The sequence below is a fragment of the Nasonia vitripennis genome, chromosome 3 (assembly GCF_009193385.2).
Source record: "Nasonia vitripennis strain AsymCx chromosome 3, Nvit_psr_1.1, whole genome shotgun sequence".
Taxonomy (NCBI): domain Eukaryota; kingdom Metazoa; phylum Arthropoda; class Insecta; order Hymenoptera; family Pteromalidae; genus Nasonia; species Nasonia vitripennis.
The window spans coordinates 22,751,130-22,767,750 of NC_045759.1; the positions used below are offsets into that span (position 1 = coordinate 22,751,130).

General features: G+C 47.7%; 1 protein-coding gene across 6 annotated transcripts in view; it reads right to left on the reverse strand.

Annotated features, from left to right (window-relative positions):
• The window catches only part of LOC100121257 (syntaxin-1A), a 47,345-nt gene that overhangs the window by 14,669 nt on the left and 16,055 nt on the right, over positions 1-16,621 (reverse strand). For 4 of the 6 annotated variants that reach the window (XR_004344751.1, XR_004344750.1, XM_008205347.4 and 1 more), the window contains exons 4-8: positions 3,822-3,896; positions 3,571-3,753; positions 3,421-3,494; positions 2,816-2,953; positions 1,584-1,694 (exon numbers count right to left, since the gene is read on the reverse strand). Coding sequence is in view for 2 of the 6 variants with exons in the window: in XM_008205347.4 (XP_008203569.1) it covers positions 1,584-1,694; positions 2,816-2,953; positions 3,421-3,494; positions 3,571-3,753; positions 3,822-3,896 (581 nt within the window). In the remaining 4 variants the exon portion in view is untranslated. Of the gene's footprint in view, positions 1-268; positions 380-1,583; positions 1,695-2,815; positions 2,954-3,420; positions 3,495-3,570; positions 3,754-3,821; positions 3,897-16,621 lie in introns of all 6 variants that reach the window. The other 2 variants (XR_004344752.1, XR_004344753.1) reach the window with 2 other exon arrangements.

A 16,621-nucleotide genomic window follows, 5' to 3' on the forward strand; every position in this document is an offset into this window, starting at 1 on the left:
ATTCAGCTAATAGACATTTAGTACAGGCTTAGAATAAGGATGTGTGCTACGTTTCTACTATAGAGGATCGGTCTGTGGGAAAATCACGTTTCACGAATCTCGTCAATCATCCCCCGCAAGCATATTATATCATCGTCCGAAAAAAGCACCAAATTAGTCATAGAATACGTAGAAAGAAAAATTTTGTTAAAAACTTTACAGCGCGTCCCCCAAGACAAGAGTACGTATTATACAGAGGCCGAGAGTATGCTTCTAATGAGATGTTTACCTTGCGAGCTTTGCTCTTATACTCCTCGGCTTTGACAAGCTCGCCCCGGGCCGTGCCGACGTGGTCGCCGGTCTGAGTCACGCAGTACTCGATTCGGTCCACCAAGTCGCCCTGTTGTGCATGGTATGACGGAGGCGAGGGAGTGTGCGTTCGCGTGTCAAGGATATACAGGGGAAATGTGCGTGTGTTTTTTTTTTTGTTCAGGTTTCATTCGATCGCGCGAGTCGAGTCAGAAGTTCGGGAAATACGTCGCGTGATCCGTCACAGGTGCGTATCAGGATGTGTGTGTGTGTGTGATGGAAGGTCGGATAATGGGTAAAACGTGGAGATTTTTCGCGCGTGCACGTGTGTAAATACGCAAGAGAGCGGATTATTCATTTTTTTTTGTTCGTTCGCGTATTTACGTAACGCGCACGAGCGCCGACGTTTTGAGAGATATACACACACGTTGTTGTACATTTACATATATATGCAGAGTTATAGAGCGTTAGATATTATATATGTAGGCAGACAAACAGATATGTATGGTAGATGTTTATATGTACACAGTTTCGACAACGAGTCGGCAGATACAGAGTATAGGACACACACACGCGCAGCAGCGTTTTTGTACAGTATACGCACAGTATAACACACACACACACACACCAATGTAGTAGATAATACAATAAAGAGCGTTGTTAATAATTATTAATTTGATTGTTTTAGTAGGCCAATCACCAGATATACAAGTATATAGACAGAGCAGCAGTGGACAGAGGCACAATCGTTACACCCAGTTATTTTTCGTTTGTTAGATATATATAAATAATACCAGTTCGTTAGATTAGTCAAGAGAATGAACAGGAAAAAAAATCATGTACACGTCGTTCGTTTCAGGAGAAGAAAAAAATAAATAAATAACAATTACAGCGACAGTGCAGTAAACGATTTTTTTTCGAGTCAAGTTCATTGATGGTTCGAACGAAATAATACAATTTGTCAAATGAGATACCACGATGACGATGAGACGTAGATAATGATGATGATGATGATGATGATGAGCATGACGATGAAGACGATGACGGTGTCGATGAGGTGTTAAATATAGAGAGTAACGCAACCACACACACGCACACAACGAAGAAGAAGCAACAAACAAATAAAAGGGGTGGAAGAGTAAAGAAGGGACGCGGGTTGAGGGTTGGCAGGGTGTAAGTAGTGGAGAGGAGGAAAAGGGGGACGTTTAGGACGTTTAGAGGAAAAACAAAAAACGTGACCAATTAGACGCGAAGGAATGTGACATGTTTTCGCATAACATATGGGGAGGACTCACCCGTCGGGCTTTGCTTTGATACTTGAGTGCTTTTTTGGTGTCCTGCGTGGCTGTCTGCACGTAGTCGACCGCGTGCTCCACGTGATACTCTATGCGATCTATCATCTCGCCCTATACCACGACAACAGCCGGCGCAGCGTAGAAGTAGTGGTAGTAGAAGTAGTAGTAGAACAGATCCCGAGAATACCAGAAGAAGAGGCCGCAACGGACAGGAAAGCCAAGCCAGCAAGTTAGTTTGTGTGTTTGTGTACAGGGATGCTTTTCAGATAAGAGTTTATAGTACTGGCTTCTCCCGCCCTCCAAGTTCCTTTCTTTTCTCTCTCTCTCTCTCTCTCTCTCTCTCTCTCTCTCTCTCTCTCTCTCTCTCTCTCTCTCTCTCTCTCTCTCTCTCTCTCTCTCTCTCTCTCTCTACAGTTGAGTTTCATTAAGCCCGATTATTTACAGCCTCGCGGTTGCAAAGCCACGATTCTTTATGCGAACGTAGGCGTGTATAGGAAACTTGGAGGGGGTCTAAGCCTTGTATGACATAAAATTAATGGTACGAAGTAAAACATCGCCAGACGATGGTTCACTTTAGTTATTATTGAGTTATTGTACGCCCACTGTTATTGATTAGTGAAAGTCAGAGTTTGAGTAGGCTTGTGAGTTGCTAAAAGAGAAGTGTTATCGAAAATTTTGATTAATTTGGAAAATTTTAGTAATATAATACCAATGTTACCATCCGAAAGAATTTGCCGCGCCCACTGTTCGTTTTTGTCGGCTTTATTTTTTTTATGTATCGTTATTTACAGAAATTTCGTATCACTCAAGTCAAAATGTATTTTTATTCTTGCAAGCCACTCTGGGTCATATGGGGGCACACACACACACACACACACACATATATATATATATGTGTGTGTGTGTGTTTATATTATGTATGTGTACCAATTGCAACGTCACAGGAACAATATAGTTATTCATTTGGAAAAAATAAATCTGACTCGTTGCAATTGGTAAGCTGAAAATAATACTGATTAATCCAACTTAAGTCCAAACAAAATCTCTTAAATGAATGCTATAAGATCACATTTTTCACTTAATTCAAGGAGGTCGTACAGTGATTTCAAAGCTAATCTGTCGAAATTAAAAAAAAAATTTATCGAGGTACAACCCCCTTAAACAGTACAAGAATACATATCATTGATATCAAAAATGAGAATAAAAATAATTAAGATGAAATGGTAGTTTACCTGACTTTCTACCAGCATGGCCATGTCCATAAACATGTCATGGAGTTCCCTAATAGAGTTTTCTAATTTTATGATGTCAGCGTGGCGCGCTTCGATATCCGCTAGAGTTTGTTTGGCTTGTTGCGTTTCCATAATAATCTGCAACGATAAATCCAATCAATACGGAGCAAAGCTCTCCTCGTGCTCTCCCAATAAAAAAAAAATTAAAAAAAAAATGGCCCCTTAGCCGTACACGCCAATCAGATTGCCCAGGCAGTAATATAATCCGATTGGACATTACGCGCACGGAGAGAAAAGATCGCGGGAGAAGAGACTCTATACTCGAGTTCATTAAAAAGTAATAAGCGCCGACATTACATTCTTCGGCGAGACAAAAAATGAACCGGTGTATAATATAATATATACACACACACACACACAGTAGCAGTAGAATCGAGTCGATTATAATGGCGTGTATTTTACTGTATAGGTACGTATCTGGAAAATCGGACGAACGGTTGGCCGGGCTCCAAGCGGAGTAAATTGTTAATTTAGCGATTCCGCGCTTGTCGCTCGCTTTTTGCTCGCTCTCTACACTTTCATCGTAAAAAGCCGAGGATACTCACTCCCTGCGTGAAGACCGCCGGATTGCCCTGTTCAAGCATCTCCTCGAGCTCCTCGTTGGTTGTCGTTCTACCCGCTGCGAGTGAGAGTTTTCGAATTTACATCATATCCGTATCTATAATTTAATTATGATTATGATTCGTTCTACTCACTGATTTCCAGCTGTCGTTGTATCCTGCCCTTACATCGTTCCCTGTAATCGGTTTGTGTCCGATTGTACTCCGTCATTACCTCGACGAATTTTCTGGATAACGTCGAGTGCTGAGTTTTGCGTATCCTCAAGTCCGCCGACGATTTGCCCGTTTGCTCCTCCGCCTCGATATTTTGCTCTATCACTGGAAAGCACAATACGATAAATTTCGACGCAACATGGAAAAACATAAAGCGAAAAAAGGAAGCTTACACTTTAACTTGGCTCTGACTTTATTAGCAGTTCTCTTGATGTCGGCCATCAAGTCCTCCAGCTCCATTTTGACTTCTGCAACAGAGAAAAAAACGAGCGACGCTTTAGCACACAACAAGACTCGGCGAAACTCATTTTGTAATAAACGCTCGTTAAAAAAGCGTCTCAACTTCAAAACGAAAAACAGGTACGTAGGCGCTGCTACAAAGCCCGAGACGAAAAAAGCTAGTGGAACGTGATGGAGCTCGTCTCACTGATTACAAGTCCACGTATATACAGCTGTGTGTACGGAGTAGAGACTCGCGTACGTGTACGTGTGTGTAGGGTCGTTACGGAAAAGTGCCTATTAAATAATCGATGCTGCTCTCTCTCTCTCTCTCTCTCTCTCTTGTCACGAGTTATGCTAAGTATACGGCGACTCCGTGCAAGTCTATATTTCCATCGCGCCTTTTCGGTGCAACAGGTAATTATATCGGGGGAGGCAAAAGGAGCTTTTTTCCGTGCTCTGTACATGTGCGGGGGATCCTTAGGGGCTTACGTGACTGAGATGCATTCGGCGCCGAGATATAATGCGCTACTGGCATAAGTCGGGACTGGAAAATAAAAATAGCCTCGCGAGGCACGAAGAGATTGGAAAGTTGTGCGTATTTCAGGACAAAAAAAATTTATAAATTCCGAAGATTACCGCCAGCGCAACGAGTCGCTAAAGTATAAGTCTAAGAAAAGCGTCTCCGCACTTGAAGCCCCCGAAAAGACTATACATAGCGCGCTGACCTATATTTCCACGTCTGCGAATACCGCTGTAAAAACAATTGGACACAAAAGACGTATCCAAAGACTCTCATCCCTCTCTCTTTTTTAATCCAAAAAAACACTCAAACTCCGAAGCGTAAAAGTATATAAATAAGTAACTCGTCCGGCATATCTCCTCTCGAGAGTATTTTCCACCCACTGAACTCTCTCTCTCTCTCTCTCTCTCTCTCTCTCTCTCTCTCTCTCTCGCACTTCAGCTTTGAATATCTCCCCCAGCAGCACAGGGTATCTCGCGCGAGAAAAGTTCTCCGTGCAAAATAGCCGAAAGATAGCCGTGTACAACACAGCAGCAGAGTCGCCCTGCGCTACTCTACCCTTCACTTTTTGCATAAAGAGACCTGCTTCAGTGGGTCATTGACGTCGTCGAGTCGCGCTTGGAAATTACATACTCGTCGTTCCTCCTTTCTTTTTTTTTAATCTCGCTTATTTTTCCCTCGGCTGAAAGGCGCAGCAGCTCGCTCTCGCATCGAAATTCACCCGCAAACCCACGTCTGAGTCACGCGCGCAGACGAGCTACGGCGATGAAAAAGAAAAGCGCGTCATCGCGTCGTCACCGGGGCCGACCGTACGCCGAGCGTAACTACTTTACGTCCGCGGAGACGCGCGGGGGCGTATATTATTACATCGGGCGCAGTAGTCGTATAAGAAGCTGGGCGCGCTTTATGAAATAGCCGCTCGTGAAGGAGAAAAGGACGAGGCTGCGCGTAAAAATAGTGAGGGAGTATAACGTTATCGAGGCCGTAAAGCGCGAGAGAGCTTCTCTCGACTTGCAAATCCGAACTTTTGTAGTGATCGTGGAAGCAGAGAAAGAGACGTTATAAACGGACGGAGCGCAATCTGTTATAAGACGGCGATTCGCGGGTCGACCGCGAAACTGCAGTAGACAACGTCTCTCTTTCTCTCTCTCTCTCTCACTGTTTGCATGTCGGAAACGCCACTAATGATCCCGTTCGCTCTCACTCTCTTACACTACGATCCATCGGGAAAGCCTTTGAAAGGCCTCTTCGCGCAGCGTCGTTTACACGCGCGTGTAACCGGAGTATACACGCTCGGTTATATACGCGCTGGAGAGCAGCAGCCCACGCTAAAGGGCGCAGCGTTAAACTCTCGGACGAAATTGATTCTCCCTCTTTAATCGGCGACGCATATGGTGACCGCGAGCGAGCGAGAGAGACTCTACGTCAGAGCTATAGACCGCCGACGCGCGCGTTTACACGCCCACGCAGTATAGCTCTGCGCCGCGCTCATGAATGAACGATCTGAAATGCCCTATACTCGCGGGCGCGTATAACATGTGTTGTACGTGGTAGAGTCGATGTAAGCGGCGTCATTCCGAGGCTAATTGTTGTTGAACCGACGCGGCTGCGGTCAGGGGGTCGAGTGACTCGTTGTTCATTTTTTGTTTTTCAGATCATACACGAATTGCTCGATCGCGGAGTATATAATTAGAGCCGGTAATACCTGCGACTCGACCTCGTTCCTTTGTCTCTCGACTCGCGGCGATACGCGATACACACACACACACACACGGAGCTTAATATTCCCCGACTCTTTTCGGCGCGCAGCGCTTTATTAGTGATCCTGTCGCGGTTCTGCGGAGAGAGAGAGAGAGAGAGGGCTGTATAACCTCCTCCCGGGAATTATCCGGGGACCAGCGCGCGGGATCCTCCTCCTCGAGATGAAGGTGCGCGCGGAGCTTTTAACGCGCTCGAGAGCGATAAAAGCTCTCCGCGAGAGAGACGACCTCCGACTTTTTCAATCCTCTTTTTCAGACGCTTCTAATGTCTCTCTCGCTTGCGCGCCCCAAGAAAAAAGAGGATATATAGCGAAAGCTGCTATTCATTACCGGCCGTGTGTGTACCGAGTTTAATTTTCGTAACGAGCTTAATTAGCTCGGCTGCTAATGCCTTGTACATCTGCACCTGCATATAGTCGAGCTTTTTTTAAAGTTTCGAGATGGATCGCAAGCTGGCCGTAAAAAATTTTCCGGATTACAAAGCTACTTGGCATCGCTGCCAAAAGCGCTTTAATGTCGCTACTGCCTCCTCTCTCGCCTGGCTAATCAATTTTTCCTTCTGCGAAAGAGATTTGAATTCTCTCGCCTTATTTGCGCGGGGAAAATATAGTAGACGACGGCGTAGACTGAGCCGCAGCTCTTTTTATACAAGGCTCTCGTATCTCGCTGTGCATCAAAGTCGAATTAGCCTGGAGTGGCACGAAGGAACAGCCGCGAGTTTCCGCGGATTAAAAATTCAACTTTTATCCTTCGTCAGACGCGTGGATGTAAAAAATGACCCGAAAAATCTTCCTTCGCGCGAGCCAAGATAGCCGTGATAAATCGAGCGAAGAGTTGCAATTCTCTCTCTCTCTCTCTCCGGAGACTCTCGCGAGGAAGGACAAGAGGCTGCTGCTGCTGCTGCGCGTGATCGATGACTATCAGCCGTTGTTTTGTTTGATCGCCGCCAAACTTACGGAACAAGTCTCGACTAATATATATGTATAGCGTGTGTGTGTGTGTGTGTGTGTGGCTCTGGATGAATTTTTTTGAGCTATGCCTATATCTGATTTTTCGCGAAAAAAATTCGATGGATTTTGTTACACGTCTAATCGATAAACCGTTATTGTATCGCGTCTCGTCGCGAGAGAGATAGAGAGAGAGAGAGAAAGGGGAGAGCCGCGAAGCCCTACACGCGGTAATCGGCTTATCTGCACGCACACACTATATACGCTCCATCATCGACGACGACGACGACGACGATGATGAGAGAACCAGTTCCACTCTGCGTGTTTACGATATACATGTATATGTATACACGGAGGAAAGGGATTATCGCAATTTTCAAAACTCGAGCCGCGGAGTTTGCTGTTCAGCGGAGCAAACATTGTGCCGTCGCGAGCAGTCGGAGTAATTGCATTACGCGCTGCCGCTGCTTTTTCATGCGCGACTGAGAGAGAGAGAGAGACTTCTTTTGAACACACACACACACACACACACACACACGTACGCACGCGCCGATTTAAACCAGCTCGCGAACTTTATCAAGTTTCCCCACGCCGTGGAATAATTGCGTTTGAATTTCGCGCGGGAAAATTTAGAGAGAATTCGGCGAGGTTAAGTGGCCGTTATTATTTTAAGCGCGTACGTTGTATGAAAAAATAAATTTTTCGAAGCAAGCTGCAGAGATGTTTCTGAATTCTACACACACGAGCGGAGAGAGGGACGACGAATTTCCGCGTACGCACGTACCATATATGGATTTTTGAAATGTCGAGGAGAAAAAAGCTCGCGACGATTAACGGCTGTGCGTTTGTTCCCCGTATTTGTTCTCTCCTATACACACACTGCTCTGGGGCGAGCGCGCACGAGTCAGTTCATCAATTTTCCCTCCTCGCCGCGGCGGCGGCGGCGGCGGCGACCGCGAATTCGGCCTCGCTAAACATGACTCGAAAGAGTGCCGACCCATATTTCGCGCCGAAAACTCAACTCGACGCGATCGTGATTCTCCATGGCACACGTCGTAGTACACACAGGCTGTATAGCGCATAGAGAGCAGATCGAGCCATTGCGGCGCGATACATCGGGGGGGAATTAAGAGAGGAGAAAAAGGGGGCCGCCGACGCGATAAACGTGTGGGTGAACGAGCTCGAAAGTATCGAACTGGGTCAACAGCGACGCGCGCGCACGGCTTATTGCACTCGAAGCTCGCTAGCGCTGATTCTTCCTCTTTCTCTCTCTCTCTCTCTCTCTCTCTCTCTCTCTCTCTCTCTCATCAAAGACTCGTCGAGAGCGTTAGCAAGCGCTGCTGAAATTTTCTGCTTATACCGCGGGATGTAAGCGGCTGAAATTTCCACCGAAGCTTCTTCTCTTTCTCGGCGACGAGGGCGATCAGCCTTGCGAGTGATTCAGCGCAGTGGAGATGAGTAAACAAATAAATAAATAAATCACATCGAAAGATATCCAATAAAACGAGGAAGAGGAAGAAGCACATAACGCTCGAATTCCCTCGCTCATATTCAGCCTCGTCGTCGTCGTCCTCGTTTAGTAATACTCCACACGGAGCCGGGAGAGAGAGAGAGAGAGAGAGAGACGAGCTGCCCTCCACTCGAGCATATCTGGCAATTTGGCCAATGGCGGCAGAGAGAGAGAGAGAGAGAGAGAGGGCCCTTTCATTTGGCAAAAGTGAAAAAGCAATAAAAAGAGACGACGACCGCCTCTATCTCCCCCTCCCTTCCTCGTCTTCTTCTTCTTCTTCTTCTCGGAAGTGACGATGCTAAAGTGGAATTGGGCAGCAGTAGTAGCAGCCGCGTATAGTCAGCCGGCGGCGGCGGCCTGGCTACTACTACTGCTGCCGCTTCTTACGTCATTTCTCTGATCCGTGGGGCTGATACATCCTCTTCTCTATTGTGCCCGCGCGATAGATAGTTGGAACGAGGGTGAGAGAGAGAGAGAGAGAGAGAGACGGACAGTTTGCGTGACTCATCCCAATTTCTCTCGTGCCGTTAACTCCCCGAAATCATCCTCCCGAAGGATGCGATGCTATACACACACACACATACACACACCCGAGACGGGACAAATCGAGCGAGTATAGTGATGTTTCTCGTCGTGTCTCTCCTTGTATTTTTTCTCTCTTCTACTTCTTCTTGTTTGCCGGAGGATTCCTCGATCGATCGCTACCGCTGCTTCCGTCGACTATATACACGCTTTCTTTTTTTCGCTGGCTTTGTGTGGAGGTATATACGAGGGGACGCCGCTTTTATTCGTTAGGAATTGGACGCACCGATGCTGCTCTCTCGGGGCTGCTCTTCTTTGCTTTTTTGCGGCTCGATTCTCTCGCTCGGCCGTGTTGTTGCTCTTCTTTTCCCGGACTTTTTACACAGCTGGCCTGCGCGAGAGTGCCTGGCTGGCGGCGTTTAATCTGCTGTGAAAAAGTCGCGCGCGCAGTGCGGCTAACCGAGAGCGACTCGTCGATGCGCTACGTCGTTTTATCGACTACTAGTGTCTCACTCTTGTTTTTTTATCGTCCTTTATCGACGGACAATTAGCCGCGAGAACGACGGGCTTACTCGAGGGGAAACGTCTCTTCGCGCCGTGTATGTATATCCAATCAACTTCGGCCAATCGACAAATTCAATCTTATACGTGTTTCCCCAGACGTATATATCTCTCGGCGCCAGTGCGCAGACTTTCTCCATAACCATACGTTATATATCTCTCGCATACATAAAATTCAGCTATCCACATAAAAGCTCGCGCTCGCGTCACGAGTCGGAAAAGCGATTCGAGCGTGAGGTTATACACAGCGATGCCACTATATGCTGCTGGCGACGCGTCCGCAGAGCTGTCGCATTATTGGACGCGTCCCCCGAGAAAGAGACTCGGCATCCTACAGATATAGCAGCTATATGACTCGCTGTACACGTGTGTGTTGCAACGGCTATAGAGATTCAACGCGACAAGCTCAAATTGAAAGGGGATGTACCGCTGGATTTTCGCCTCTTTTTTACAAGCACACGCGTGTGCGAGAGTCGGAAAGTTATTGCGCCGCGATGCAGCATAGCCGGAGATCAATTCCAGGCGAGCTGCCTCGAGGCGCCGCCGTGCGGATGCCTTAAATCGAGTCCCGGCAGCTGCGCGGAGACGTCGACGCGGCTTATTAAAGCGTCTGCTATCCGCCGTCGAGTTTACTGATTCGCTGAATAAGGTTAATTCTCCTCTCGAGAGCTTCCACGATTCTATTTACCGGTTGCTCGGCTCTTTTTCGCGCGATATTCAACTCGGCGCCGCGTGAATTATTGATTGCACACAAAGCGAACGATTAAAAAGACCGGGAGCTAGGGACTGCAGGAGGAATTATTGAATTTCAATAAATAACCGATAGAGCTCGTCGAGCTTGCAAAGCCGGGGAAATCTCGGCGAGCTGCTGCTGCTGCTGCTGCTGCGCGCGAGCGTGTACAGCGTCAAGCTCCAAAGGTCATTCGCTATGAATATTTATGGAACATGCGGCTGACAGAATTGTCGGCTGCGAAATGTGTCCTGCATTAATTACGCGCTCGCCAAGCGAGAACTGTGCGTGCGTTGGTGTTGAGTGGAAAAACTCCGACGGATATCGAGAGGCGAGATGATTTTCGGATGAGCTTGCGAAATAAAATGAGAACCTAGGAGAGAGAGAGAGAAAGCTGAAACCACCGCCGAGGGAGATTAGTCTTTTAATAGCCGCGGAACTAAGAGGATTAATTAGCGAAACAATGGTGGGAATTAATTGCCCGCGACGACGCTCGAAGCACTGCTCTCCCCTAAAAACTTTTTCTCCCAGTGCATGTGTCCTTGAGCTACGCCAAAGTTGTCGAAGCGCCGATAAAGCTTTCGCATATAGCTGTACACTCGTATGCAGCTGTCCGAGAGTTATAACCAGAGAAGATCGAGCAGTTTCGTGAAAATTTGCTCGATAAGGAAGTGCGTTTAATTTTTGGAGCTTTACGCGCGCGAGGATGAGGCAGTAAAGGCTTATCTCGCGCCGAGAGATTTACGACTGGAAAGGTGCCGTAAACGCCGCGGCTAGATTGAATACAGCCGGCCATTTGAATTTCCCGGGTTCACCTGCGCTGCAAGCTCTTTCTCTCGAGTACATAAACTCGAGAGAAGGGGGAACGGCAATCATCGCCTGCTTTTTAATTCCATTCCAGAGCAGAATACAAATTGCTCACTCATATACCTGCGGCTCCTCATATCGCCGCTTATTGGCTGAGTTTCGGTGGAAAAAGGAAAAAGCTTGCTCGAAAGTTCAGCTCGGTCAAGACTCTCTCTCCCCGGATTTCTCGGCGAACGAGAGAAAAATCGGACGGCCGTTCGTCATAGTTCACGCGAGAGACAAATCGTCGTGCGGCGAAGAAGTTTCCCGAGAATTTCGGCCGGCGGGCCGTTATAAATAGCCGGAAATAGGTCCCGCAGGACTATGTATATGTAGAGAGAGAGAGAGAGAGAGAGAGAGGGGGGAAACGAATTCACTTCTTCCAGCGGCATACGAGGCGCGCATTAGTCACTGTGTTATAAGTCTCGCGGTTGGCGGGAAATTCCGTGATTCAGAGCCGAGAGAGAGAGAGAGAGAGGGAAATTCCGACGATACGCGCTTTTAATTCGAGCCTCGTTTTTCTCTCTCTCTTCTTCTATATCCCCTATACACGCTCTCTGATCCACTTTTCGCATCGATTTTTCCCCGCGAGTTTTTTTCCAGAAAAGCCGATGTTTCAAAAGGGTGTCAGTGCTTTAGATCGCGCGCGGTACACATAATAACAGCAAGAAAAATTTAAAAACGCCATTTGGCAGCCGGCTGCAACTTCGAAAAATCGTTATTATTACAAGTGTACTTCCCGTTCGTGACGCAGAGGCATTTCGGTCACTCTCTGCAGTGAAAATTCCAAGGAGTGTACGTGTGTGCGTGGTTAATCGATAAAAACCTGTTACGGCGGGTACAGGTGCGATATCATCGGCGCGCGAGATTAAGTTTTTATTGCCGGGGCTTTTTCGAGTGCGGGATTAGTTGGCCGGTGGTATAGATCGAGATTAAAAATTGCCCTCGCGCGCGGATACATACGAGCTTTGATTCCGCGCGGTGTAATGTATGCCGATAATTAGCCTACATATAGGAAAGCTTATAATAACGAGCCTCGTCGCAGTGCTTTGAAAAGGGGCTCCGGTGTGTGTATAACTTTTAATCACGATCCTCTCTCGCTCTCGCTCTCCTTTTTTCATTAGCAGTGTAAGTACAGTACGTGCGCGCCTCTGTCTGTTCCATGGTGTGTGCTGTTCTCTGACACTTCGGCATTGTTTCCACGTTCGCCGTTGCGCGAGAATAAGATTATTCAGTTTACTGCCGTACTCTACAGCCGCTACGTGAGAGCGTAATGGATTCGCCCATTTCGAAAGTTGAATTTTTCCTTCGACTCTTCACGTGTGTTACAGCACTAGACGTGCATGTAAAGCATCGATCGATGCTTATACGTATATACAAGGACGCGAGGAAAGTTGGCGCCACCGAAATATCGCGCGGAGTTTCTCCATCTCCGCGTGTACGCGCCATGTAGATAGGTACATGCTTTAAAAGATTTATTTCGGAAAACTAGAGAAATACAAACTCGCGAGGGAGAAAATTATTTCCGTTGGCTCGTCGCTCGAGTTCGGAAAGATTAGCGAAGTTGCGCGGGCGCGCGCGCGCGCTCGTCGAATGAAACGAAATCAAGGAAAGAGAAAAGTCCGGTATCCGTAGCAGCTCCAGAGCTAACGAGAGCAACGACTCTGATTGGTCAAAGGCTACTCTTTCGGAATTTCATTCCGAAAAATCGTATTTCGCTCTTTTCAGACAGCTGTACACGTCTTTAGAAATTTCAGTTTTATTGATTTTTCATCGGCGGCAAAAAAAGAAGAAGATGTATATAACAGCGTATCGGGGTAAATAAATTCGAGCGCGTATATTTCCTCTAATAACACTATATAACGGAGCTCTTTCTCTCTCTCTCGAACGGAGCGATTGAATCGACGAGGAGCTACTTCGTCGGAATTTGCATAGTGAGAGATCGTTGCCGCGGCATAAATTACCCCTTGACGCCGCGGGGTATCTTCTCTCTATTCTGTACAGAGACAGCTCGAAAAAAGGAGTTTAGCGTAGGCACCACACGCGCTCACTCGAATATCGTATAAAGTTTGTATTTTCGAACGTTTCTCGCGGCGTTACGAGATTACATTCTAATTGAATGGCGCTAAACCTTTTCAAAGTTTCCCCGTTTCATCCTCGAGACGAGCTTTGCATAAGCCGAACAAAAGAGAGAGAGAGAGAGAGCGAGATTGAAAAGTCATAGTCGCGCTCGGTTAGGGAATCATATATAATACAGTATCTGTCTAAACAATCTCGAAAAAAGTCGTCGTCGGAAATCCAATATCTCCCGCGTCTCGCATGCGCATACACACACAGAGAGGCTCCGAACCCCTTAATCGTCCAGGAAGCATAATTCGGACGGACGGCAAGCACTGCGCGCGCCGCCGCCGTTATGCAAATGCACTTTGTGCGGAAACTCGAAATCCCAGGGTATTCCCCCGGTCGAAAGTTCCGCGATGTGACGCTGTGTGTTTGTATGTGTGTAGGGGAGAGAGAGAGAGAGAGAGAGAGAGAGAGAGAGAGAGAGAGAGAGACACGCACGCCCGGAATACAGAGAGTCGATATTCGCGATTGTCGAGAGCGGCGGAGGCGTTTATCAACGATTTCTCCCCGCACACACAGAGAGAGAGAGAGAGAGAGGCGCGCGTCGGGACAGTTTTGTTTCTCTCTTTCGCTCCGCTCTCTCAAAGATAGATCCCTGCTCGCTACTCTGACCCACTTAATCCGCCCTAAATCAGTCCCTACGTCCTCCATCCTCGACACATTCCACTCTCTATCTCGCCCTGTCTCTCCCTTCCCCCGACGCGCTTTATTGCTTTCTCAAAGAGGGAAAGCTTTGCGACGATAAAGAAAAATTTTTCTCCTTCCCTCACTCCCCCCCCCCTTCACTGCTCTGCGTGCGAGTATTTTCAGTGCGCAGAGGATTGCGACCCTCCGCTCTCGTGTGTGCGGTGGTGTATATTAGGAATCAAGGAGAAATTAAAAACATGCACGCGCGCGCAATCTGAAATCTCAAAGGAAAAAACGTTCTCCTCTCCGACATGCGGTTATCTCCTCGGAGGTATCGCTTATCGCGCGACGCACAGCCTGTGTGCACGAGGTTTTTTTCCGCCGTAGCATCGATATTTATACGCGAGTTGAAGGATGCAAATGAGCTGCGCGGCGAAGAAGATCGTCAGCGGATTTCGTCGCCTCTATACTATAAGCTCTGGTGTGCGTGTGTGTGCGCGCGCGCTGGCCAAGTTTATAACGCGTAAGCTCGTCTGATATTCCTGTACGACACAACAGCGAGCTTCGTCTGCATAACAATAACATCGGGCCCCGGACTCTTTCCTGCCCGATAACGAAGTTTACAGCCGCTGCCTGTTGCTGATGCAACTTCGCCGTGTCCAACTTCGCCTCGAAGACTCGAAGGTAAGGAAAATTTTCTTTATACAGATAAACTCGTGCCTATACACACATACACAGAGAGAGAGAGAGAGAGAGAGAGAGAGAGAGAGAGAGAGAGAGAGAGAGAGAGAGAGAGAGATTACACCACCGAGCCATGAATCATAATACAGAAGCGGAGAGCAGCCCGTTCCTTATCTCTCTCTCTCTCTCTCCTTTTTTTTATCGAGAGTCGCTCCATTATTTACGAGCAGGTATTACGTACGAAAGCTCGGGCGCACAAAAGGCGGACCTTGAAAATTCTTCCGGAGAGAATTCCCGCGGCGGTGGCGTCGATAATAAAATGTCTATGAACCCGGTGAGCGCGACGCGAGAGGGGGACGAGTTCCCCGCATTTTTCCTCCTGTATACAATATGCGCGCGTGTATCGGCTATTTCGGCTATACGTGAGAATTTCAATCCATGCCTCTGATTATCCTGCCAGAGCTCTAACACACTCGGTCGAATTTCGTTTTCGAGTTACACAACCCGAATAAAATTTTCTCTGAATTCCATTTGCACGAAGAGGAAAAAATCTCTGCGGCGAGTGAAAATCCGGAAAAATTCTCTTTCAGCTCTCTCTCTCTCTCTCTTTCTCTTTAAAATCGCAGAAGTAGCGCCACTATATACTGCAGCTGTTGAAAAGACGCTCTCGGGTTTCTCCGGCGGCGCTGCTCGGCTCTTTATGTTTTATATGCTCCGAGCGCGGCGCGAAATCAAGAGCGCGGAAGCAGAGAGCTGAGAAGTGTGTACGTGTGTTTACGTAGTGCAAACTTCTGTATAGCTGGCGGGGGGAGAGGCAAGAGTTTTCGGGTGAGAAGGTCGGGCTGGCGTCGATTGGTGCTTTCGAGCTTTTTTATATCGCGCGATGTTACGAAACTGTATAGATCGACGATGACGCAATAATCTCTCTCGTTCTGTTTCAGAGTATAGAAACAGCTCGTGTCCAAACAAACTCGTCCGTTTCCACTTGCATAAGCCGTGCGCGCGTTATATAGTGTACAGCTCTATATACCGAGAGAATCGCTCGTTTGATTAACTCGTCTACTGTTTCCAGTGTGTCTGACCAGCTCGTCCCGTTACCACTAATCCCCCGCGTCTCTCTCTCTCTCTATCCGTCCCGCGCTGCATAATCAAAGCCGCAATTCCGCATCTATTAAAAGTACAATAGCCGCGTTGGTTAATAATTCACAGTCACAGAGAACTAGGTCCCAACTATCTCCCCAAGAAACAACGGGCTGTTATATACCCCCGCGCACGCGTCTATGTGCAGCCCTATCGCATGCGATATAATTGAAGAAGAACTTCTCGCGATGCGACGAAAGAAAAGTAATTCGCTCTTCCAGTTCCGCGCGCGTGTGTGTGTGCGGGTCACGAGGTCGTTAGTTCATACCGTGCACGCTATGTTCGTATTACGAAAGCTTCCTCAAAAATCGCGTCGAATCAGAGCAGCAGCCTCGCGCGGGTCATTATCAAAAAGAAGAAAAAGAGTGTCCCGGCTCAAGGGGCTTGGACTGTACGCGCGGTATACGTGTGACGAGCGCGAGAGAGAAAGAGATCAATAACGCACGCGGCGGTGGGGCAGCGCAGACAGACAGCAGCGCCAGTAGTAGTAGTAGTACTACCTGCTGACGTCCCCTACTCCCCCGATTCGGCATATCCGCCAATGGCCAAGGTCGCGCGCCGCGACTGCAAAGAGCCGTCGGGGCTAACGAGCTTCCGATTGAGAGAGATGGACTCCCCGCCAGCTTCGCGAGGATTAAGAATTCGACGCTTTTTTATCTCTCGCTCTCTCTTTCGTTCAGCCCTTTGTTCCGATGATTGTTTACTTTCATCCGCTCGAGACGATGAAGTACAGCCTGAAACTCTCCGGAGTTTTGTACCGGCAATATCGTTAAAACGGATGAA